Here is a 25524-nt window from a genome sequence, read left to right as displayed (position 1 = left end):
AAGAAACAGAAAGGCTAGATGGATCAAGAAACAAAATATACCTGCTGCCTAAAAAAAAAGCAGGTTTAATGATAGGTACAGCCATACAGTAAAAGGATGGACAAAAAAAATCAAATGGGACAAGGAAACAGCAGGTCACACATAAACAATTCTAATGTCTGACAGAAAGAGTTCAAATTAAAACCTAACAGAAGAGATAAATGGGGACACTTCATTCTAATCAATGAAAAAGTTAACTAAGAAGACATTACTACCCTAAACATATATGAACCAAACTCTGGTGTACCCTATTTCATAAAAAGAAAATGTACTACTGGATTTAAAGACACAGGTTGAGACCAAGATAGTAAGAGTAGGGGATTTCAATACACTTTTTCTAATTGGCAGGTCATCTGAACACAATGTAAGCAGAGAAACCACAAAATGAACTAACATCATACATCAAATGGACTTAGCAGACATCTATAGAATATTCCATCCAAGCACCAAACAATATTCATTCTACTCAGCAGCACATAAAAGCTTCTGTAAAACAGACCACATTTGAAATCTTTACAAATTCAAAAAGACTGAAGTAACTCTGTGTATCCTATCTGTCTACAATGCAATAAAAATTAAAATGGAAAGAAAACGAATCTCTGGTAAATCATGTAGATTAAAAAAACTCATTACCAATTGAAGAATGGGTCAAAGAAGAAATAAATAATGAAATAAAAACTATTCCTGGAACTAAACGGAAATGAAACACAACACAACAAAACCTCTGGGACACATTAAAAACATACCTATGAAGAAAATTTATCTCTCTAAGAGCCTACATTAACAACAAAAACAGAAAGAGCATGAATAGATGACTTAACAATACAAATAAAAAATGTGGAAAAATAACAAACCAAATCCAAAAGTAATTGATGGTAAGAAATAATAAAAATCAGAGTAGAAATTAATGAGATAGAAACAAAAAAACCCCACAAAGAATCAACGAATCTAAGAACTGGTTTTTGAAAAAGTTAAATTGACAGACTCTTGTTACAAGTAACAGAAAGGAAGGAAGGAAGGAAGGAAAGAAAGAAAAAAGGAGAGAAAGGACCCAAACTAAGAATCAGGAATGACCAGGGAAGGCTACAATAAACACCAAGAAAATGGACATTTTAAAAACCTATCCCTAAAAGAAATAGATGAATTTTTAGATTTTAGATTCAATCAAAATGCCAAACTTAAACCAAGAAGTCAATAACCTAAACAGACACATACAAATGAAAAAATTGAAACAGTAATAGCCTTACAAAAATATGTCCTTGCCAGATGGATGCACAGATATGAAGAGTTGGAATCAATTCTTTTTAAACTATTTTTCAAAAAGACACAGAAGGAGCACTTCCAAACCCCTTCTATGAAGACAGTGTTGCTCTAATCCCAAAGCCAGGTACAAACAAAATAAAAAGAAAACTACAGACAAAAATTCCAAATGAACATAGATTCAAAAATGGTCAATAAAATACCTGTAAACAGAATACAGGAATAGATTAAAATAATATTGACTGTGACCAAGTTGGCTTTATCCCAGAAGTGCAAGGATGGTTCAACATAGACAAGTCAATAAATACATAAACCACATAAACGGACTTAAAGACAAAGAGTACAAGATCATCTCAATAGACGCCGAAAAAACCTATTGATGAAACCTGATGCACCTTCATCATAAAAGTCCTAAAGAATATGGAACTAAGCCGGGCGGTGGTGGCGCACGCCTTTAATCCAAGCACTCGGGAGGCAGAGGCAGGCTGATCTCTGGGAGTTCGAGGCCAACCTGGTCTACAAGAGCTAGTTCCGGGATGGGCACCAAAGCTACAGAGAAACCCTGTCTCGAAAAACAAAACAAAACAAAACAAACAAAAAAAAAGAATATGGAACTAGAGCATCCTACGCGGTGGCATGCGGTCGTGTTTCTCAGGTAAGGCATGGCTAAAAGCTTACAGAGGAAGTGGAAAAGGAAGATGTGTGCTGAGAAGAGAAAGAAGAATGCCCCAAGGGAGCTCAACAGACTGAAAATTATTCTCAAAGTTGACGGGGATGCTTTAATGAAAGATGTTGAAGAAATAGCGACTGTGGTGGTACCCAAACAGGAGAAAATGCAGTGTGTGGCGGAGGGTGAAAAGGATGACACAAAAATGTAGACTGAAATTAAGAGAAACAGAAAGACTCTTCTAGAAGAACATGGACAGTACCCAGTATGGATGAACCAGAGGCAGAGAAAAAGACTGAAGGCAAAGAGTGAGAAAAAACAGGGGAAAAGCAGAGCCAAGGCAGCAAAGGGCCTGGCTTGGTAGACCTTACAAACTGGAAAGAAAGCCGGCCCTGTGGTGGTGGCACATTCCTTTAATCCCAGCAGGCAGAGGCAGGCAGATCTCTGTGAGTCCCAGGCCAGCCTGGTCTAAAAAGCAGATGCCAGGACCGTTACACGGAGAAACCCTGTCTCAAAAAAAAACCACAAAAAACAAACAAACTGGGAAGTATTCATGAGACAGAAGTTGAATTGTTCGGATTCTCTTCACTGGTTTCAGCTCTCTCTGATGGAAGCTCTTTGTTTTCATACTTGAGTTTCATCTTACACCTGTAATTCAAAACCAGAATAATTCATTTGTTTTGGGAATTTAAATAAACTATTTTCTGTGGTGATAAAAGAAAAGAAAAAAAGAATATAGAACAGAAGAATGAAATAATAGATCTTATTTCCTTCCATAAAAGCTAACTCCAAATGGATCAAAGACCTCAACGTAAAATCTGAAAATTGCTAGAAGAAAACATAGCTAATATACTACAATATGTAGGTGTAGGAATAAGGCCCCATTTGCAAAAGAATTAAGACCAACAATTGGCAAGTGGAACCTCATAAAACTAAAAAGTTTCTGCACAGCTAAAGAAACAATCAACTGTGTGAAGAGGAAGCCCATAGAATGGCAAAGAATCATTCACAGCTATACAGCTGACAGAGGATACATATCCAGAATATATAAAGAACTCGAAAAACAGTCAGGATTAAAACAAACAACACCCATTCAAATAATAGGTCTGAGACCTAAATAGTTCTCAAAAAAGAAAATGAAAATGGCTAAAAATACCTTTAAAACTGTTCATTGCTCCTATCAACTAGGGAAATACAAATCAAAAACAATAAGCCAACTTATCCCAGTCAGAATGGCAAATACAAACAAAACAACTGACAACAAATGCTGAAGGAGATGTGGGGGAAACCCTCATGCACCATCAGTGGAATTGCAAACTGGAAAAGCTACCATGGAAAAGAGTGTGAATTCTCAGAAACTAAAAATAAATCTACCGTGTCACTCAGCAACACCACTCTTTGACATCTGTCCAAAGACTCAGTCTCCTACTTCACAGATACTTGTTCAGCCACATTTTTTGCCGCCATATTCATTATTGTTAGGAAACAGAAACTAGCAAATGTTCTTCATCTGATGAATGGATAATAAAAATGTGGTACATTATACACTATGGAATACTAGTCATCTGTAAAGAAAAATAAAATCATAAATCCATGATTTTGAAGCCTCCTCATTGATGCTCCCTTTAGTCCACAGCTGCTGTCACCTTGTGGTTGGAGTTTTTCCCCAAAGCACTTGACAGAGCTCCTGTTTATATATTTTCAGTGGTGGGAGCATTATCTTTCTTTTCTCTCCCTATAATGTGGGACCTGAGTGTGGATAACTAAGACAGTGTACCTGGAATATGTATATAGTTAATATCCTCCTTTTTCTTAATAGTATTGCCTGAATTAAGGATATTATTTCGGTTTCTTTGTGTGGAGGAGGAACGAGGAGGCCTTTTGCCTGAGTAGTCACAATATAGCTCAATTAAAAAAGAGAGAAACAAAAGAAATCAGACTAACATAAACTATGAGGGGACTATTCCTGTTCACAAATCATACATTTTGTCACGTGACAAGTATTTATCCTGAAAGTCCTTTTTTTTTTTTCATTTTAGGAGCTCTTAAGACAAAGGAAGTACGATTGCTGAATTGGCTATAGATTTAAGAGAATAACACTTATCAATGAAAAGATTGTCTTTAATAAAGTTTTTTTCCACAATGGAGATGTAGCTAAAGAAAAAATTAAAATGTTAAATCTAAATCCCACTTTTGGAGGTTGGATATTTTGTGGAATTATTCATTATTATTTGACATCAGGAACTCTGAGATATGAAGTAGGTTTTCAGGCTATCTTTTTGCTGTTGTCATTGAATATCCAATTCTTTAAATTTAATTTATTCATTTTACATCCTGACCGCAGCCTCCCCTTCCTCCTTTCCTCCCATTCCCTACTCCCCCTGGGCCCCTCAATCCACCCCTCCTCCGTGTCCACTCAGAAAAGGGCAGGCCTCACATGGGCAGTAGCAAAGCAAGGCATATCAAGCTGCCTTAAGACCAAGCACCTTCCCCTGTATTCCAGCTGGGCAAGGCAATCCAGCATGAGGAATAGCTTCCCAAGACAGGCTACCTTTTTTTTAAACAAATCTTTTTTAAATGTACCCAAATCAATAGTTTGTCTTGTCTTCATTCATAATCTTCTCATACATAATGCTTTACTTTGAAATATATTTTCTGTGTAAGTGCATAAAACATAATTTATAGTAAGTATAAAACCCAATGTGAAGCTCTATCACTTCAAGATAGCTAGGCTAACAGTATAGAAGTTCACTGAAATACATAGACTTTGGGTATAGCTAATTTCATTGGGTGATGTTCTTTATTTGGAAATTCTTTACAATAAAGTTTTAATAATTTGTTTATAACTTTTTTAATTAAAATATATTCTTATATATAAGCACTTTACATTTCTCTCTATTACTTAATGTTTCCTTTTTGTCTTGCTATGAGTTCTTTTTTAAAATTTACAATTTGAAATAATGTTTTATGACATTCCCGAATTAGACAAAATCATTTTCCCAATGAAAGTGATGAGAACAAGAGATAGAAACTGGTCAAGAAGTTTGGGGGTAGGGACCTCCAAAAGGAACAGTCTGAATCTTGCCCTTGACTAGAAACAGGAAATGTTGGGTCTGCCCCTAGGGATGCCAGGAGCAGGACTACTTTGTTACCTCTCTTAGCCTAAAATGAGCTTTCCTGTTATCAAAGCTGAGTGGAAGCAGCAGACCTACTTCAAGGATAGGCCAAATGTAAGAAGCAGTGCATCCCCTTGTCCTTACGCCTCACCCTACTTACTATCCTTGAAGCACAAAGAGGCTGAGGTGAAGAACCTTGGAATCTGAGGACTGGATTTCCAAAGTGCAATGGAGGAAACAATAGGAAAGTAAGTTCTCAGACAAAAGAAATATCATGGCTAAGGGCAGGAAGTGTAGATAAACATGATGTCTGAACATATAACAATCTCAGATTCTGATAATGGAAAACTTCCAGAAAGATCCTCAGATGGGCACTACTTTCTCCGATCTCTGTCAGAGGCCCAGAAGATGCAGGAGGAGGTTGTAAAGAATGGCTAGTTGAAATACTGTTGTATTCATTTATTTATTGATATATTTTGCCTAGCTAAACCCTCATTTTGCTGATTTACACCATCAAAACTGAAAAACTACACATCTAAAGGTTCTAAAATATAGAACAAAGCCAAACAAACAATAATAACCCTGTACTTCCTGGCTGGACCCTCTTTACCTCTATACAGACCACCAGGATGGAAAATGATCACCAATTTGCCAACCTTTAAACTGCTGACAACTAGATTTTTCTCTATCCCTCCCTTTCCAGACTGAAACGCGTTTAGTCTCTCAAATCTTAGCTAAGAGATGATATGATAGTTTAGTATGGACGATAATAACCTCTCAGTTTTCCAAGTCTATCTAAATCTATAGGTGATCCATTGTATACTTTCCTAATCAACCCAGTCTTCAGTCTTCTATAAAACGTCTATTAGCTGCCGAAGAGTCCTATACCATACACCAGTCCAGGGAAGCTGCTGAACAACGGTGTAAAGTACTCGCAGTTTTCTTAGGACAGTGGTGGCCATGCAGAGGCCTAAAGTTAGGATTCCAAGAAAATACTCCTCATAATAACTTAGGATGCGTCTCCAGTAATATAGAGGGCAGAAGACAGGTTTGTTTGTGTGTTTGTGTGTTTGTTTCTTGATTTATTGCATACCCTGGTGGAAGCTGAAAAACAATAAGCCATCAAGAGGAAGGTCCCATCTTAGAAAGGCCAATTTATAACTAAACACAATGGGTTCACATCTCAATGGGTACAAAGCTGAAATAAACACAACCAAGATAACAGAGTGGAGAAAGATTTATTACCTTCAGCAGGTCATAGAGCACTGCCCTCCATAAAAAAAAGAGTGCTAGAGCATTGATTCCCAGGAGTGCATGGAACTAAAAGTAGAGCAAAAGTCTTCCATGTCTTCCCTCATGTTGGGTTTGTCTCCTTTGTCTCAAAGCGTGGAGATTGCCATTAACCTCTTTCCCACTTGCTCTGGGTTCCCAGAACAGCAGAATCTCCCCACAGAGGACTCTTAGATGCTGTCTTTCAGATGAGGGAAAGGCCACAGGCTGAAATAGAGGTGATCATCTATACGGACATGGACTACCTGGGGATACCCTGAAAGACCAGACCTTGATCAGGAGGGCTTAATTGTGTATACTTCTTACTCTCTGTTTAAACCCGAAGTTTCTCTGCTAGTACCCTGATGAAGGAGTCAGGACCGCTAGACCCTCTTTGAACTCCTCTTCTCGGTATCTACACTTGTTGGGAGCAGCCGATCCTCTGCTCTACATTGCTGCACATTGTGCAAAACAATGGGTTTTTTTTTCCAGGATGTGCACTGCCCTAAGAGATTCCATTTTACAGGCAGCTTGGGACTCTGTTTTAAGGGAGAAGGAAAGTGACTGCAGCCCCCGAACAGATCCAGAAACAGCACCGCCTGTCAGGCATCACCCATCTAATACAGACTAATAAGTGACCTATTCCTGGGAATAGAAATGGAACCCAGCCTACAAGCCCAACATCAACTTATCATCTGATACCTTAAGGATACATTAAGGACTGAGGACAATTCCTGGAACTTTGACTCCACCGGTACTATAATGTTGATGCAGTCTTATCAACTGCCTGTTTACTTACCTGTTTGCCTGTCTTTCTCTAGAATGATTCAGTCTTTCACCTACCAGGTAAACTTTACAATTTCACCCTCAAACTGGACTCTACTGTCTCCAGTAGCAGCTCCCTCCCAGCACTGCTCTGGTTGATCCGATCAGTGAAGGCTCTCTCAACCCTGTTGTGAACCTTCTCGAACTCTGTTGCAGTGTTATTTAACATATATGTATGTGTGTGTTAAATACTAGTTAAAGTATCCTTTTATTTATATGCATACAAATCATGTATTTAAATGTATATTATAATCCATATATCATTATTTTTGATATATCAAATGGTAAGTATATAATTATTTAACCTATATATATGCATATAAATACTTAGATGCAGTCAATGTGTTCTGTGTGCTGTGTGATATGAGTTAATAATAGTAATTAAGACTGGGATGAAAGGCATTTGTCTCAGTCAGGCTACCAAGGTATCTACATCACCAACCCACTTTTACCTTTTCCTTTTCAAGACAGGAAATCCTCTTGCCTCCAACTCCAGAGTGCTTGAGGTTACAGGTCTGGATCACTATTGAAGATGGCTAAAAGGTAGGTAAATAACAAGAGAGAGAGGGCAAGTAAATCACAACTACAAAGGAGAGACTAGACCAAAAAATAAAAGTTTAACCAAGATCATTAAGATTTGCTATAAAATACGGAAAAGATTCTCAGGACTCAGGAGGTACTTAAGGGCTAGAAGCTGAGAAAGGGAAGAAATCAGTGAGGGAGTAATGATTGCTAACATTCAGGGAGCGGCAAGAGGAACGTAAAAAACAAAATATAGTAAAAGCTGCAAAGTATTGCTTCAAGAGGAACGTGGATATAAAGCACTTTGTAGGGAGGCATTGTGCTAATATGAATGCAAGAGAATAGGTGAACATGATAGGAGCTTGTGATAACTTCAGTCAAATGAACGTTACAGAGAAATGTAGACTTTTTAAAATGTGTATACACACATATGGTAAATATAAGTGTTTGGGGGATATATGAGAAGGCAGAAAAATAAATACTGCCTTATAAAACTATATAATTTGAACTTCCTAAAAGCTATTAAAATAGTATCTTTCATTCTGGTAATTTTTCATAAAAATCTCAAAATGGTACTATTTATATATAAAACTCATTAGAATCAAAGTATGAAGTTTTTATTTCAAATTATAAATTTGGGATAAAGAGTGATCAGGACTATGAAAAATATTACCTAACCATCTAACTGCTGCAGCCAGGGCCATGCAAATCTGAGTGGCCTGCACTGCTACCCAATGCTATGGTACTGTCTGGGCCAGAGCTGCAGCTGAGGGCCATGTCTGGGTCTGTGGCCCTACTGCAGCCAGGGCCTGTGTGCTGTCCAAGGCTCCTGTTACCATCAAAGATCTGTGGCCCATGTCACTTCAGGGGGCCATAAGAACCATGCATGATGAAATCAGAGCCAGTCCCATCCTTCACTGGCCTTGGGAAAGCTGGCCCTGCCTCTCACTGGACATTGCAGCAAGAAAGCTGATCCTGACCCTTATGGGAGAGATGACCCCTGCAATTTGGAGAGATGGATCCCATCCCTCACCACAGGGCAAGGGAAAGCTGATCCTGATTACTTGAGTGTAGGGAAACTGGCTCCAGCACCTCACCTGAGGTGGGCTGCCCAATTGGCCTGGACTGAGCAGCTCAGCTACCACTCAGGCCCACAGCAGGGCCTTGGGTTGGCCCATCCTAACATCGACCCAACCTAGGACCTGCTGGAGCTCGTGGAGGGACTGGTTCTGTGGAACGGTACCAGCAGGATTTCTATGACTCAGGGCAGGTTTCAGATATTCCAGAGGAGTTTAGTGAGGTTCCAGTGATGACAGTGTACCAGAAACCAGAGGCCTTAAACCAGACCAATGACTGGTTACATTGAACATTTGCTAGTGAAGTTAACTGGACAAAAGGGTGTGCTGGTGATACACTGCTCCCAAGGCCACCAGGACAAATGATGAGGTATTGGAGAGGTGGGAAAGATGGAGAATCAAAGAGGTTTTGTTTGTTTGATTTTTTTTGAGGAGCAGAAGGAGGGAGAACATGAGCAAGGAAGTCAGGACCACGAGGGGTGCAGTGATCTATTGGGAGCTCACCAAGGCCAGCTGGACTGGGACTGAATAAACATGGGATGAAACCGGACTCTCTGAACATGGTGGACAATGAGGGCTGATGAGAAGCCAAGGACAATGGCACTGAGTTTTGATCCTAATGCATGAACTGGCTTTGTGGGAGCCTAGCCTGTTTGGATGTTCACCTTCCTGGACCTGGATGGAGGGGGGAGGACCTTGGACTTCCCGCAGGGCAGGGAACCTGGACTGCTCTTCAGTCTCAAGAGGGAGGGGGAATGGAGTGGGGGGAGGGGGAAAAGAGTGGGGAGAGGGGGAGGGGAGTGAAGGGAGGGGGCAATGTGTGGGAGGAGGGGGAGAGAAATGGGAAATGGGGAGGAGGTGGAAATTTTTTTCAACAACTAAAAAAAATTAAAAAAAAACAAAAAAGAAAAATAAAATAAAGTACATTTCTCTTAAGTATTCATTAAAAAAAAAGGCCCTTGATAAGGTTTCAACTTCCCTTCAAGGTAAAACTCCTTAAGAAACTAAGGAGGCAGGCACCGTAGCTTGCACCTTTATTTTTTATTTATTTATTTATTTATTTTTTTTTTTTTGGTTTTTCGAGACAGGGTTTCTCTGTGGCTTTGGAGCCTGTCCTGGAACTAGCTCTGTAGACCAGGCTAGTCTTGAACTCACAGAGATCCGCCTACCTCTGCCTCCCGAGTGCTGGGATTAAAGGCGTGTGCCACCATCGCCGGCTTGCACCTTTAATCATAGCACCTGAGAGGCAGAGGCAGGCTGTGAATCCCAGGGTACCCTGGCTTACATAGCAAGTTACAGAACAGCTAAGGCTACATATCGGGACTCTGTAGATATCCCAGTGAAATAAAAGCTAGGTATGACAAACCTATAACCAGTGCTATATCAAATTGGAAAAACTAAATTTGAAAGCATTTCTTCAAAACCTTGGAACAAGGGTTCCCACTCTCCCCACTTTCAGTCAACATAGTGCTCAAAGTTTAGCTAGAGCAAGAAAAATGAAGTAAAAAGGACAGAAGGAAGAAAGAAGTCAAATTATCCCTACTTGCAGGTGATAGGTTTTTCCATATATATTATAATTCCATGTGCATATGTAAATGTGACCATATCACCCCATTAACCATTTTAAATCCCTCTGTTGGCTCACTTCCCAACTATCCCCCCCACTTGCTTGTCCATTTTTGGCACCAGTCTTCTGTAGATAACCACAGATGCTGTGTGTTCATAGTTACCAAACCAGGTCATATCCAATAGATAACATTTCATAGTGTTTCTCCCACTCTCTGTCTATTACTATCTTTCCTCATCCTCCTCCACAATGTTTCCTGGGCCTTGAGAAAAGTCATGTAGATGTCCTGTTTAAGGCTGAGTACTCAACAGTCACCTGCTCTCACCATTTGACCAGAAATGAATTTCTGCATTTTCCACTGTTCACTGCAAAAGAAGAGTCTCTGACCAAGGCTGAGAGGAGCACTCACTTAGGGTATAAACATAAACACTTAGAAAGTAGTCTGGTTGCATGGCCATTTATTGAAACATCAGTAGTAGATTCTACTCCGTGGTCTCTGTCCTCCCATTAATAGACCTTCCTTCTTTGGATAGGATATTATTCTGTATTCCAGGATAGCCCAGAACTCCATATTTAGACCAGTCTTGCTCCTAACTCCTGGAAGTCTGTAAGAGATTATAGGTGTAAGCTACCATGTTAAGGTTTTTAACAGCTCTTTGCTAATTCTGTAATTCTGTAGAATTCTGTAATTCTAGATTTTTAATTATGTAGAATCTAGTTGAAATTCCTCTTTGTAGCATTCAGTGTTCATTCTGTTTTATGAAAATCTATCACTGCAACTTAATTTCTCCTTAAATACAGCATATGATTTGCTTTAATGATTTACTCTGAGTTTATACCCTTCAAATTTTCTTGGCAGGAAGTTCTTCTTACTTCCCCAGAGGCTGATCTGATCTATACTTTAGATTCAGTTTAAATGCCATAAAGCTTTCTTCATTTTACACTTCTCATACTCATCTGGAACTAGATGCTGTTTGCATTTAAAACTATAATAGTATCTCATTTGAGTGTTTACATCATCCTTCTATCGAATGATTTGTATCTCTCATCACTTCACTTAATGAAGACAAGAGGTCAGATGCTCTGACTAAGCTTGCTTTGTACACTGCTCTGCAAGGTGAGCTTTCATAAACCACAACTCATGATGATAGCTATTGGAAGTGTCAATCATCTATCAAAAGCCAGGAACCATTTTTAGCACTTTTACAAGTACTAATTAATTAAATTTTTAAAATGACTCTGCAAGATAGGGACTATGAGAAAAACCAATTTACAGGACAAAAATTAAGCAACAAACAAAGAACCAAACTGCAGCACTGGGAGGTTACATACTGCCCAAGATCACAAAGTTATTTAAGTATCAAAGTTGAGACATGAATTCAATCTGGTATCAAAACATGCACAATTAGTCTCTAAATTTTCTTTGAAGTTCAATGACTGATAACAGAATAAATCTTAATCAATAGGGTTCCATTCCAATACAGGTAATTAACAACTCAGTACTACATAACATTGAAATAATGAGGATAGAGAAAACACAAAGAACAAGTTGATTCCAACGACAGAGTCAATAAAATTTATGGTAGGCATAAAATACCGTGATAATGGTCACTGAACCCTAAATTTTAACATCAAAAGACAGTTCTTTTTTTCACATATAGGTGGTAGGAATGTACATAAATTAATACTATCTAGCTGAACAACTGAATATTCTATTATCCAGAAACTCTACTTGTATAACTATTGCAACAAAATGTAAACTTACATACATCAGAATAAAAAGGTATTGGTCATACCAAAATCGAAAACTTCCCCATCAAGAAAAGATTGTGGTATGCTAGTATAACCAAATAGTATACATCAATGGGTATTATCTTTAACTACAAGGGAGAAAAGGACAAATCTTTCAGACAGTAGAATATATGCTGATGTTTTTAAAAGGCCAGGTTTGGTAGCACATGCCTTTAAATCCCATAACTTGGGAGGCAGAGGCAGGCAGATCATGATTTCAAGGTCAGTCTGGTTTACAGAGCAAGTTCCTGGACAGTTGTGGGCTACACAGAAAAACCCTGTCTTGGAAAAAAAATAGGAACGGGGCAAAACTGACATATCAGTTGAAGTCATGCCCATGGGCTGGATGTTAAGTAGAAGAAGAAATGTCTTTTTCATTCTAATATTTGCATATGCCCACTTTATAAAGATATAAACTAGTGATCTATAAACATATGTCATGATACCAATTTTCTTGAGCAGGAATCTTATCTTTATATCAACCTAAAACTAAGCACTCCTATCTTTATTAGGCAGGCTATTTTATCACTATGGGCCTCTGCTTGTTTATCTAATTATGGGAATAATAGTAATAATAATATCCTTCATGATATTTTTAAGGAGTGAAGACCAAATTCATGAGAACTATTAAGCACCAGGCCTGCCACATAGCTAAGCACTCAGTATGTGTCAACTGCTATTATTACTTTTCTGTGCCAGTTCTTTCTTCTAGTTACCAGCCAGCTTTTAGCTTTAATCCATCCCCATCTGTGCACGCAGGGAACAGTCACATTCTAACACTCAAAAATAGGGCAGCTCCTCTGTCTCCTCTTTGCCTGAGCAAGATTTAAAACAATTAAACTGTGTATTCAAGCGACCTGAGTTTAAGCTGGGTACATAGAGTGTAACCCAAGTTCACGTGAACTGGAGCAAGAGTGACTATAGCAGAACTGAAGGACCTTTGCTCTTTTATGGTGCCAATATCCCTTAGACCATGCCAGGAAACCTAGTGTAAATAACAGCAACTGGAAATGAGAGGATCCAGAAAAGGGTAATGCTGGAGGCAGTTATCAGTTACAGAGAGGAGTCCCGAAGGAACTGGGAATCGGGGAAAGAGAAGTTTAAACTCCGGAGTTCTTGCTTTACCCATTGCATAAGACAAAGTCTGAGTCCATCCACCACATGGGCATAACATGATTAGTTTAAAAAAATAGAGAAAAGGCCTCGTTTAAAAATTAGGGGAAGCAACACCTAATCCAAGTCTGCTAACTTCTAAACCTCATACTCGTCTCATTAAAATATGGGCTTCAATTAGCATGGGCTAATCTCTAATATTCAATGAAAAATACTAACCACAGGCTAGTTATGAAGTCTTCACTGTTCCTCAGCCCTAAAGGGGAGAACTAAACTGTCAGAAGGAGAAGGACTTAGAATATATAGGGGTTGGCTGGGATTGGGAAGGAAGAGTCAGAAAACATGAGGAACAGAAGTAGCTCTAAAGGACGGGCAGGCTTAAACAGTGTCAACTGAGTTGGTAATTCTATCTTGTGTAATTCTTTCCTCAGTAGAGCTGCGCTAGGTGCACTCAGTGTTACCTGCTTTCTTTCGGACTGCCAGGCGAGGACCGGAGGGACGCGCAGACCCATACACTTAACTTGGGGGCAGAATGGGGATCTGGGCAGCCTGTTTAGAGACAGGGAGTATCCAAAGAAGGGAAGGGGAAAAGGAAAAAATATTGGAGAAAAACTTTCCAGGGTGTGGCACCATGAAGGTGGCTACCAACTGAAGAAGTCAAGGTAAAGATGGTGAGGGGTGCCAGTTGGGAGTTTGTAAGGTATCAGAAGGCACCTGCAGGAAAGTGGCAAGCACTCACCGAATATGTAACAGATAGGAACACAAACCATCGGTTTTAGCTCCACTGATGCTCCCAAATCGGACGAGAGCAGAGCACAGTTTGACCCAGAGGGTCTCGAAAGCAAACACAGATCGGGGCACTGGAAGTCAAAGAGCAACCTGAGAAGTAAACAACAGTGTGCCTGAAGTCCACACTGAACACCAGTAGAGAGTTCCTGACTCCCAGTCCAAGTTAATGTTTTTCCTTACCTGGGGTACCATGAAATGATTCATGACTACAGATGCTGGCAGCAAAAGCCCCCTGCTGCTTCTCCAGCTGCTGCAGCCTCTAATCCAAATTTCTTAGCCCTGCTTCTGGTCAAAGTCTCATCTCCTGATCCTAACAAAAGCTCCTATCAAGACACTTCATTCATTGCTATACCAGCATCTTGCTTTCTGTCGAGTGCCTTTTTATTTTGCTAGCTAACTGTTTTGGTTCGGGTTCAAGGTTTGACACAGCTCTTAAGACTCTAGACTTGGAGTCTGGAGATGCAGCTCATTTGGTATAGAAGCTGCCGGGCATGCAGCATACACAAGGCCCTGGATCCCACCCCAGGAGTGCACAAAAGCATTGTGGCGAACGCCTGTTTTTTCCAACACTTAGGAGGTGAAAGCAGGAAAGTCAAAAGTCCAGGAAACCCTTGACCACATAGCAACTTGTGACTGTTTCAAACAACAACAACACTGGAACCAGGGATGTGAATAGTGCAGCCCTTTTTGTACTCCACTGTTGTTATAAGGGCACAGTACCAACACGATGGGCGGTCTTATGCTGGCAGCTGGGTTTCTAAGGAGCTCTTCTGTGATGAGACGTTGGGCTAGCCCATATTGAGTAATTTTTGAGTGACAGAAAGGTGTGTCTCTTCTATTCTCCACCTTCATATGTCTCCTGTCATCTCCCTAGTCAAAACCTCAAGAGAAGGCTCACAGGATGCATTGTTCAAACCTCAAAAGAGTTCTCTAATTATCATCTTTAGTGAACAGTAAATTCAGCTTCCTAATCATCTTCTCCACTTTGTCTTTTATATCCATTCAACTCTGGCTGCTTAATCCCCTTTCCTCTGGGTACTTATTTTGTTCTCAACATTTGACACTGTTGAGTGATAATCAACACTCTCTCTTCCTGTAGCTCTTATTGGAATGCAGGCTCACTCTGCGCATCCTCAAGTGAGCCTTTCTTTCAGCTACCTGGTTCTTCTAAAGTTCAGCTCATACCCTTTGATAAGGGATTCCTAAATTTATATCTCAAATCCTGTGCACTCAAACCAAGAGTTCCATTTACATATCCCTGGTAGGACATTAAAGCTAGGGTGGCTCCCATGGAACTCTGGCTTCCCTTCAGAGCTGCCTTTGACATCTTCCTTCACCTACCTCTGCCATCTGCTGTTCCTCGAGTGTAACTTTCTTCTCCCACTGCATTTCTAGATTCTCAGTGAAAACATCGTTCTGGAGTTGTTTGAACTAGTGAAAACGGGACGTGAATGCTGTCGTCTCTGCTTTCAAGTTGTCCTGTGTGTCTCTGTGTGTTCTTGTGTGAATGGGCACACATCTGTGGGGGTCAAAAGAGAACCTCAGGTGCCACCCATTTTAATTTTATTTTTTATTTTTTTTACTAAAAATTTCCACCTCCTCCCCTCCTCCCCTCCTCCCATTTCCCTCCCCCCATTTCCCTCCCCCTCCCCCCGCTCCTCTCCCCACCCCCACTTCTCTCCCCAGCCCTCTCCAGTACAAAGAGCAGTCAGGGTTCCCTGCCCTGTGGGAAGTCCAAGGTCCTCCCCCCTCCATCCAGGTCTAGGAAGGTGAGCATCCAAACAGACTAGGCTCCCACAAAGCCAGTACATGCAGTAGAATCAAAACCCAGTGCCATTGTCCTTGGCTATTCAGCAGCCCTCATTGTCCACCATATTCAGAGAATCCAGATTTATCCCAAGCTTTTTCAGTCCCAGTCCACCTGGCCTTGGTGAGCTCCCAATAGGGTCAGGGTGTTGATTTACTTCTTAAAGGCTTTGTCTCCGAATAACTTTGTTGTTAATGTTGTTGTATGTTTAACTCAGTGACAAACTATGTAGTCTGTTTGGATCTGAAATGCTCAATTTTCCTGCCTCAGACTCCCAAGTACTGGTATTATAAGCATGCACCATCACAGCTAATTTTTAATATTTTTTTGAATTTGGGATTAAGGTTCATCATAATTTCAGAAGGAACACAAATCTGTAAACTATAGCACAGCTGTTCAGAGCCAAATCCTTGGAGGTATTATCTTTCCCTTGTTTCATATGTGACACAGCTAATTTAACAAACACTTCCTTTGCAATGGGTTCCAAATCTATTTTTCAACTTGCATCTGGCCCCAGCCTTGGGATTTTTAGCTGGATTATTGTCACAGCATGTTAGCTGGCCTCTATGTTTTGGCCCTAGTTTTCACAGAATCTCTTCTCTGCACAGAATCTTTTAGACTCTGTAGTCTAAAATGATGTCAGTATTTTGAATAAAACATGAAAATGGTCCCCATATCTAAATACAAGCTGAAGGCTTAATCATGGCCTGTGAGGATATAAATAGGAGTTCAGCCCAGTACCTCTCAACTGCGCCTTCCATTATTCTTTTTTTTTTCTCTTTCTTTGCTCATATTGGATTCCTTGCCATTTCTCCTAAGGCCTTTCCATTTGCTATTTCTTCCTGACTAGGATGCTTTCTTCCCTCTGATATGCACATACTTATTGACTTACCTCTGTCAGATCTCTAACCAAATGCCCCTGTATCAGAGAATCCTTATCTAAGTACCTTATATAAAATAAAGCCATTCCTGATTCGCTAACATTCTCTACTTTGGCCTCTTTTGCCAAAGTAATCAATGCCATTTGATAAGATAGAGGTATATCTGTCATCTCTTACTAATTTTTCTTTCTGTTAAGTCATGCTTGGTTTGCAGTCATTAATAGCTTGCAGTAATTAGTAAGTACTTACTGAATTAATGAATGAATTTTCAGAGCTGCCACAGATTTTGACACCATTAGTATTAGTGGTTCGTTATAGTGGTTCTCTTTAAAGCAAATTGGACCAGGCTGTCCTACCAATGAATATAGGACAGTCAAAATTCAGAAAGGGCCCCTCACGGGAGTAAGAAATCCAGGGAAGGGATGAGAAAAGTTAGAAGAAAATGTTAGTTTCATAAAGTATTTTCCATAAGAGATAATAAATACCCTTTTTTCTTTTGGAAAGTCAGTTACATAACTCTTGTGGTTTGTCTATTTAATGCACTACCCAAGTGATCAGGAAAGTGCTTGGCACATAGCAAATGCTTGATACTAGCTGAACAAGTGATGAGAGTAAACTTTCCTAAATTTAAAGTTAGTGTCGATTAGAGGGCAGCATAAAGACTCAAAAACACAGAGAAGAGGGTGATAGTGGTGTCCCATCAGAAGATGTGAACTGGTACGCATGTACATAAACTTCAAGTCCCCGAAAGAAAAGACCACTAAATACAATTCATTATAGTAAATTTCTCCTGTCCTGCTTTACTCTCAAGTTTACAATTTAGTTCTTACATATTTATCTTCTACTTACTTACTGAAAGGTGATGTTCTTCCCATAGTAATTGGGAGAGTGAGAAGGTTTACTCCATTCCCTCACCTTAGAGACATAGAGACAGCCCCCAGAATACTACTGCCAGAGGCTTCTGATGATGTGACCAGTGATGACTGCTATAAAAGTCATAAAGCCACAGTGACATCACCTCTCCTTCAAAGCTAGCCGCGGGAAGCTTGGGGCACAGCTTCACCCTAGACCTCTACCAACTTGCTGCTCAGAGAAAACAAGAAGTAAAGGAGACTTTTAATCTTCTGTTGCTCTTAGCTGATCAGGCATCTGGAAGCAACTGTCCACAAACCTCCTGTGAGGGCCAACCTTTGCAAACTCTGCATTCACCTTATAGAGGCAGCATACTTCAGTTATGCAGTGCACAGAGGACATGAGCCAAGACTTCTGGCAAGACTGCCTCCAATTGTTCCTACAAGCGGAGATATGCAGTGATGCAGCAGTTGTCACCAACCGTCCACCCTGGCTATTAGCTTCTTGCCCCGAAGGCAACTTTATCCAGATGACCCAGGAAGAAGTTCAGACCTTACTGGCAAAAGACCAGCGAGAAAAGCTGTTTCTCCAGGAAGTCACCCTTGCTGGGATCAAATGCCTGCTAATCCGAGACAACCTGTTCACCGAGGGTAACAACAGCATGGACCTGCGTACCAAAGATCAAAGCAGAAGTAGCCAGGCTGTGACAGTAGTTCAGATGGGATCTGTGTACCTTGTGGTGATGGGGAAAAGGGGGACCGAAGGAGGACCTCTCAATCTCAAAGCTTTTGAGATAGCAGGCTACATGAGAGAGGCCATTCTTAAACGAATTTCCCGCTGCTAAGTAAATAAAATGACCTTGTGTTTCACCTGCAATTTGAATTCAGTTCTGTTTCACCTACTAAATTAACTTATTCTTGAGGAATGAAGAAGATGCCATACCTAAGTTTAAGGCATGTAAATGTCTTTGGGGATGGAGAGAGGGGCGTACCTTGAAAAGTTTCTTTAGACCAGTGATTCTCAACCTTCCTAATGCCATGACACTTTGGTATAGTTCTTTATACTGTGGTGACCTCCAGCCATAAAATTATTTTTATTGCTACCTCATAGCTATAATTTTGCTTCTGCTATGAATCATAATGTAAATATCATTTGACCCCTCCAAAAGGTTTGTGACCCATAGGTTGAGAACCACTTATTTAGGCCATCAGGCTTCTAGGCCTTTTCTTTATGACTTTATTTGCATTTTTTACATCGAAAATACGATCTTTCCTTTCTCAGCTCCTGGTGGAGAGTAGTGGGCTGGGAAGCAGAAAATCTTGAACCTAGCTCTAATTTTTCTTTCTTTTTTTTAAAAATATTTATTTATTATGTATGCAATATTCTGTCTGTGTGTATGTCTGCAGGCCAGAAGAGGGCACCAGACCTCATTACAGATCGTTGTGAGCCACCATGTGGTTGCCAGGAATTGAACTCAGAACCTTTAGAAAAGCAGGCAATGCTCTTAACCACTGAGCCATCTCTCCAGCCCTTACTGAGCTTTCTTTTTTGGAATTTCAGTCTCCTTATCTATACAATGGCAAAAACACTAAGCTTCTTAAGGGGTCCTTCAAGATCCGTAGACAGAATTTTATAACAACAGCAACAGCACAAAGACCACAAACACACACACAATTTCAAGAACAGTCTAAGCATCACCTCGTCAAAGGAAAGGTGCTCTCTCTGGTCACCTTAACTATTTGAACTGGCCTTGGTTGAAATAGAGCACAGCTGCCTGGGTCACTTCTCTGCCCTTAATCATACCCCAGCCAACATTTATTGGATGACTTTTTGATGGTCTTTTCTACTTTTGGCATGCACATTAATTTTATTTCCGAGCTTAGCAATAATTTCCTTGATGACAATGTCTTTAATTCTCCATTGTCTTCTTGGGATCCCAGTATGGGAATCTATCAGAGTACTGTTCTCAGATATAAAATCACTAAAAAAGCAGCCTTTCCTCTCATGAGAAGAAAACTGAGGCTCTGAAGATAAATGGCCTTGCCAATTAGTTGCAAACAAAAATATTGGAAGACAGTCTTGGGTATCCAGATTCCTATCAACAAGAAACTTAATTGGACCTTCAGCTGACTGAGCCCCAAGGACAATAGGCTGGGAGTGAGAAGGAAGCCCAGGTGTGTGGGGGGAGAGAGGGATCAGGATGCATTTAGTAGAAATCTTATCTTGTGAGCTGGAGAAACACTAACTGCTAGATCAGGCCAGGCCGCAGTGTGTTGTTACAATATGTTTACTCAGAAATCTCAATGTGACTGGTATAAATATACTTGAACTGAAGTGTAGAGAAATCCACAGGGCTCATGTATTTCCTGAAGACATCAGGGAAAGGCATTGATAGAAGTTCTAGGACCAGAACAGGGAAGTTGGGTTATACTTGGTCATACATCTTTTCCCAATCCACCTTGTGAGCTCCTGATTTTTTATATGGTCTTGGTGACACTCTTGTCATCTAGGAAGCTAATCTCGGGTTGATGAGCCAGCTCAGAGGGTAGATGTGCTTGCTCACAGTCCTAACTACTTGAGTTCAGTCTCCATATCCCATAAGGTGACAGAACAGAACTAACTCCTTAGAGTTATTCTCTGACCTTCACACATGTGCCATGGCACCTATATATCTGTTTTCACATTATTTTGTTTTCACATGGCACCTATATATCTGTACACACACACACACACACACACACACAAATAAATAAATAAATATCTCAAAAGAAGCTACTCTTAATCTTTTTTTGATATGACCCATATTTCCTCTCTTATACCCAGAAGGTTAGCCACATTGAACTCAGTGTTTTCATGATATACTCTATAGCTTATCCTATGGTATTCTCAGGAATGATAAATTATGTCTCCTCAACTGGCTAACAACCTTTAACCTGTATCCTACCCATTTTTTTCTAGTCCTGGCCACCAAGCCATATGCCTTGAAAGATATTCCCTCTTCCCCATATTTGGAGAAGTTTTGTTAGGCCCTGGATTCACCTGCCTTGGTTCTAGATACCTTTCTCATAATATTTAATACTTTCAGCTTTTAGTACTTAAAAGTCCTTTCTTTTATAGCCTGAAAGTTTCCCAATTCTTCTTTAACAGTAAATCTCACTTCAACATGTTTTTATCATAGACAAAACAAATGATACACAACTAACTAGATGATTAAAATGAATGGCAGGCACAACAAATGATTGATTCAAGGATATTTCAGTCAAAATTCTTTCTTGGTTTCAAGAGTTCTTACCCTATGTAAAAGTCATCCTATTAAGACTTTTGAATGCCATATTGCCTAAACAACATATTCTACTATTATTTCTACCATGTGATGGAGGAGGGTCATCTGTCTATCTATTGCTTTCATTGGTTAATAATAAAGAGACTGCTTAGCCGGGCGGTGGTGGCGCATGCCTTTAATCCCAGCACTCGGGAGGCAGAGGCAGGCGGATCTCTGTGAGTTCGAGACCAGCCTGGTCTACAAGAGCTAGTTCCAGGACAGGCTCCAAAACCACAGAGAAACCCTGTCTCGAAAAAAGCAAAAAAAAAAAAAAAAAAAGAGAGAGAGACTGCTTGGCCTGATAGGGCAGAAAATTAGGTGGGTGAGTAGACAGAACAGAATGCTGGGAAGAAGGCAATGAGGCAGAAGCCTCAGGCAGACACTATAGCTCTCCTCTCCAAGATGGACGCAGGTTAAGATCCTTCCCGGTAAGCCACCACCTCATGGTGCTACACAGATTACTAAATATGGGTTAAAGCAAGATGTTAGAATTAGCCAATAAGAGGCTGAAACTAATGGGCCAGGCAGTGTTTAAAAGAATACAGTTTGTGTGTTGTTATTTCGGGTATAAAGCTAGCCGTGCAGGAGCTGGGCGGGAACGCAGTCTGCCGGTCCATCTACAACCATGCCTAATTTTATTTAATAGTAGTTTTACTGCCTTACATTTCCTGTATTGGCTTACTTGTTTACTGTCAGTGTCCTATAAAATAATGTAAGTGGCATGAAAATATGAATGTTTGACTGTTACAGTAGCTGCTTTAATTCCAGTGACTAGTAAGATGCCTAGCACATAACAGGGAATAAAATGTATTGATTGAAAGCATGAGTGAATGAATGAACATACAATTACAAGCGCCTACTATGATGCGAGGCTATTAGGTTAGGTTGAGATGGAAGGGAAGGTAAACAGAGTTTCTCTTCTGGCATGAGAAAGGGAGGGCCTCATGAATCCACCTACACAAAAAGACACAATATGGCAGATGCTTTAGAAAGAATCAAATGATGTTTTGTTGAAGTACAAAGGGGAAAGAGGTTAATACAAAATGTCATCTCTCCAAATGTTCTGTTACTCATTGCCTTCCTCTTGTTGTGGCTCTCATCTTTGCTTTTCTTTTGAGATCAGTAGACACTGACCCCACTGACTGGATATGAGGTAAAATATTTCTTATGGTACCTGCTATCGCTAGGAGATATAGTCTTTGCCTGTTGGTCCTAATCTGATCCCATTTTGTGGTTTCAGATCCGTCTTCTTGTTACTCCTTTATTCATATAACTTAAACAGGTCAAGGTATTACTTGGACCCTCCTTTACCATACCTATTTTTTGTACCAGGGAAATATCCAGAGAACCTTTGCACACAAGGTCACCTACTACATCATCCAGGAGGAGGACCAACACTTGCTTCAACTGTAGTATTCTTCAGATAAAAAATAGACAGAGGCCAGCACGACTATTCAGGGAAAGGTCAAATGAAGCAAAAGATAGGCCTCACTTGTACAGTGGTGGCCCATGCCTATAATCCCAGCACTCAGGAGGCAGAGGCAGGTGAGTTCAAAGCCAGCTTGGTCTACAAGAGCTCATTCCAGAACAGGCTCCAAAGCTACAGAGAAACCCTGTCTCAAAAAGCTAAAGGAAAAAGAAAGATAGGCCTCATTGATTTAAAATGGCCAGTGTACCTATATGAATTTACAATTGAGGTTCAAGAAAACTTTTCTTTTCTTTTTTTTTTTTTTCGAGACAGGGTTTCTCTGTAGCTTTTTGGTTCCTGTCCTGGAACTAGCTCTGTATACCAGACTGGCCTTGAACTCACAGAGATCCGCCTGCCTCTGCCTCCCGAGTGCTGGGATTAAAGGCATGCGCCACCACCGCCCGGCAAGAAAACTTTTCTTGACTCATTAGATGAGCAAGAATACAGGTTCAATGATGAATAAATGTGTGAACAGCCCTCTCTTTGGAGTTTCAGATGTGCTCTTATCTTGAAATCTCCTGTTCCAAAAGGATGTGCATTATGTGGACACTCGGCAGAAAGCAGACAAAATGACATTACTTCAAAGGGAAATTGCCACACTGGACTGTCAGCTGGGCACCTATAACCCTGATAATTTCACTATTCTCATCTTAAAGGACACCAGATGGAAAAACGGAAGAGTAGGCTGGAATACTGTTGAGGCCCAGAGCAAAAGACTGTGTTGTCCTTTGAAAGGGTTTCTATAACTTATAAAGCCATGTCTTCTTACCCATTTCTTACCAAGTCTATTTATTCTATGAAGAAATAAATAGCAGTGCCCCCAATCCCGCTACAACCATAAGCTTGTTTCTAGACACGGCAGGAACCACAGCCCAGGTTCTCGAGGTCTTTTATTGCTATATATGTAAAGACATAATATGGGATCAGTAGCTTGGAAGCTAGAAAGTTTGATCCTCTTATATTTTAAGAAAAGAACAGTACCCCATTTTGCTACCAGAACTTTGCTTCTTAAAACAACAATTATTGTATTGTAGTGCACAATGGGAAAAAAATTAACACTTCTGTTGAAAAACTAACAATCTTGGGCCACAGATTCTGTAATACAACTGCTGAAAAATCCAGTAGTGGGGATCCCCAAAGCATTCTTACCAAAAACCCCCAATCCTTGTCAAACTTCTCCCACCTCTGAAAGGTCAGGATAATCTCATCAAGTGGCAAGCCCCAGGTGAACTATATGGATTATGTGAGAGACCAGCTGAAGCTGCATGTCCTCCAAACTGCTCTGGAGTATGTATGCTCAGCTCTATGTGTCTCTCCTTCTGCCTGCTCACACTTGTCAGAGGAGAACACTTGGAAAGGCAGGTGACTAGAAATATAATGAATGCCCCACTAAACACATAATCCATTATTATGATCTGACAACCTGACTAGAAGACAGTCTTAGAGTTATTGTACATATATATACATGCTAAGCTATATTATCATATTATAAGTTGTTCCTGAAATTATAGCATATGCAACTGCTAGGGCCCTTAATATCTTAGCTAAACAACCTTTGCTGGAGAGGCTGTGGAGGAACGGGTACCCTCATCCATTGCTGGTGGGAATGCAATCTTGTGCAACCACTGTGGAAGTCAGTGTTTCGGTTTCTCAGGAAATTCGGGATCAACTTACCCCTGGACCCAGCAATACCACTCCTGGGAATATACCCAAGAGATGCTCTATCATATGACAAAAGCATTTGTTCAACTATGTTCATAGCAGTATTATTTGTAAAAGCCAGAACCTGGAAACAACCTAGATGCCCTTCAATGGAAGAATGGATGAAGAAAGTATAGAATATATACACGCTAGAGTACTACGCTGCGGTAAAAAACAATGACTTCGCTAATTTTGCATGCAAATGGATGGAAATAGAAAACACTATCCTGAGTGAGGTGTCCCAGACCCAAAAAGATGAATATGGGATGTACTCACTCATAATTGGTTTCTAGCCATAAATAAGGGCCACAATAGGTGAACCTAAAGAAGCTAAGTAAGAAGGTGAACCCAAGGAAAAACATATAGTTATCCTCTTGGCTAAGGGAAGTAGACCAAATTGCCGGGGAGAAAATGGGATCTTGGGGGTGGGGTGGGATGGGGGTAAGGGGAGATGGAGAGAGAAAAGGTAGAAGGGAAGGAGGGGGGACCTGGGGAAACAGGAGAATTGGGATAAAGGAAAGGCGGATAGGGGAGCACGGAACCACAATTCTTAGTTAAGGGAGCCACTTTAGGGTGGGCAAGAGACTTGACCCTAGAGGGGCTCCCAAGTGCCCAAGATGAGGTTCCTAGTTAGTTCCTTGGGCAGCTGAGGTTTGGGAACCTGAAATGACCCTATCCTAGAGCAATACTGACGAATATCTTGCATATCATCATAGAATCTTCATCTGGTGATGGATAGAGATAGAGACAGAGACCCATACAGGAGCACTGGACTGAGCTCCCAAGGTCCCAATGAGGAGCAGAAGGAGGGAGAACATGAGCAAAGAAGTCGGGACCACGAGGCGTGCACCCACCCATTGAGACAGTGGAGCTGATCTACGGGGAGCTCACCAAGGCCAGCTGGACTGTGACCGAAAAAGCATGGGATAAAACCGGAATCTCTGATCATGGCGAACAATGAGGGCTGATGAGACACCAAGGACAATGGCACGGGGTTTTGATCCTACTTAACGTTCTGGCTTTGTGGGAGCCTAGCCAGTTTGGATGTTCACCTTCCTAGATATGGACGGAGGGGGGAGGACCTAGGACTTACTACAGGGCAGGGAACCCTGACTGCTCTTTGGACTGGAGAGGGAGGGGGAGAGGAGTGGAAGGAGGGGGAGAAGGATGGGAGGAGGGGGAGAAGGGTGGGAGGAGGGGGAGGGAAATGGGAGGCTGGGAGGAGGTGGAAACTTGTTTTTTGTTTATGGTTTTTTTTCTTCTTTTCTCAATAAAAAAAAGAAAAAAAAAAGAAATATAATGAATGCCCCACTAAACACATAATCCATTATTATGATCTGACCACCTGACTAGAAGACAGTCTTAGAGTTATTGTGCATATATATATATATATATATATATATATATATATACACACATACATGCTAAGCTATATTATCATATTATAAGTTGTTCCTGA

At 40.6% G+C, this 25524-nt stretch overlaps 1 protein-coding gene and 1 pseudogene across 1 annotated transcript; both read left to right on the top strand.

Annotated features, from left to right (window-relative positions):
- The first annotated feature begins 1961 nt into the window (after positions 1-1961).
- Positions 1962-2330, top strand: LOC121443110 (annotated as a pseudogene).
- Positions 2331-17974: 15644 nt separating this feature from the next.
- Positions 17975-18418, top strand: LOC121443125 (profilin-1-like). Its single transcript, XM_041644804.1, has one exon. The coding sequence runs from the start codon at positions 17975-17977 to the stop codon at positions 18416-18418; it is 444 nt and encodes a 147-aa protein (XP_041500738.1).
- The last annotated feature ends 7106 nt before the right edge of the window (positions 18419-25524 follow it).

The sequence above is a fragment of the Microtus oregoni genome, unplaced genomic scaffold (genome assembly GCF_018167655.1).
Source record: "Microtus oregoni isolate MIOR12 unplaced genomic scaffold, Mior012 000100F_ref0000014, whole genome shotgun sequence".
Classification (NCBI taxonomy): Eukaryota; Metazoa; Chordata; class Mammalia; order Rodentia; family Cricetidae; genus Microtus; species Microtus oregoni.
Note: the sequence above shows the minus strand (reverse complement) of the source record. Positions and strands in the feature narration are given on the sequence as shown.

Coding starts and splice junctions, on each gene's coding strand:
- LOC121443125 (XM_041644804.1), top strand. CDS start 17,975: ATGAGCCAAGACTTCTGGCAAGACTGCCTCCAATTGTTCCTACAAGCG.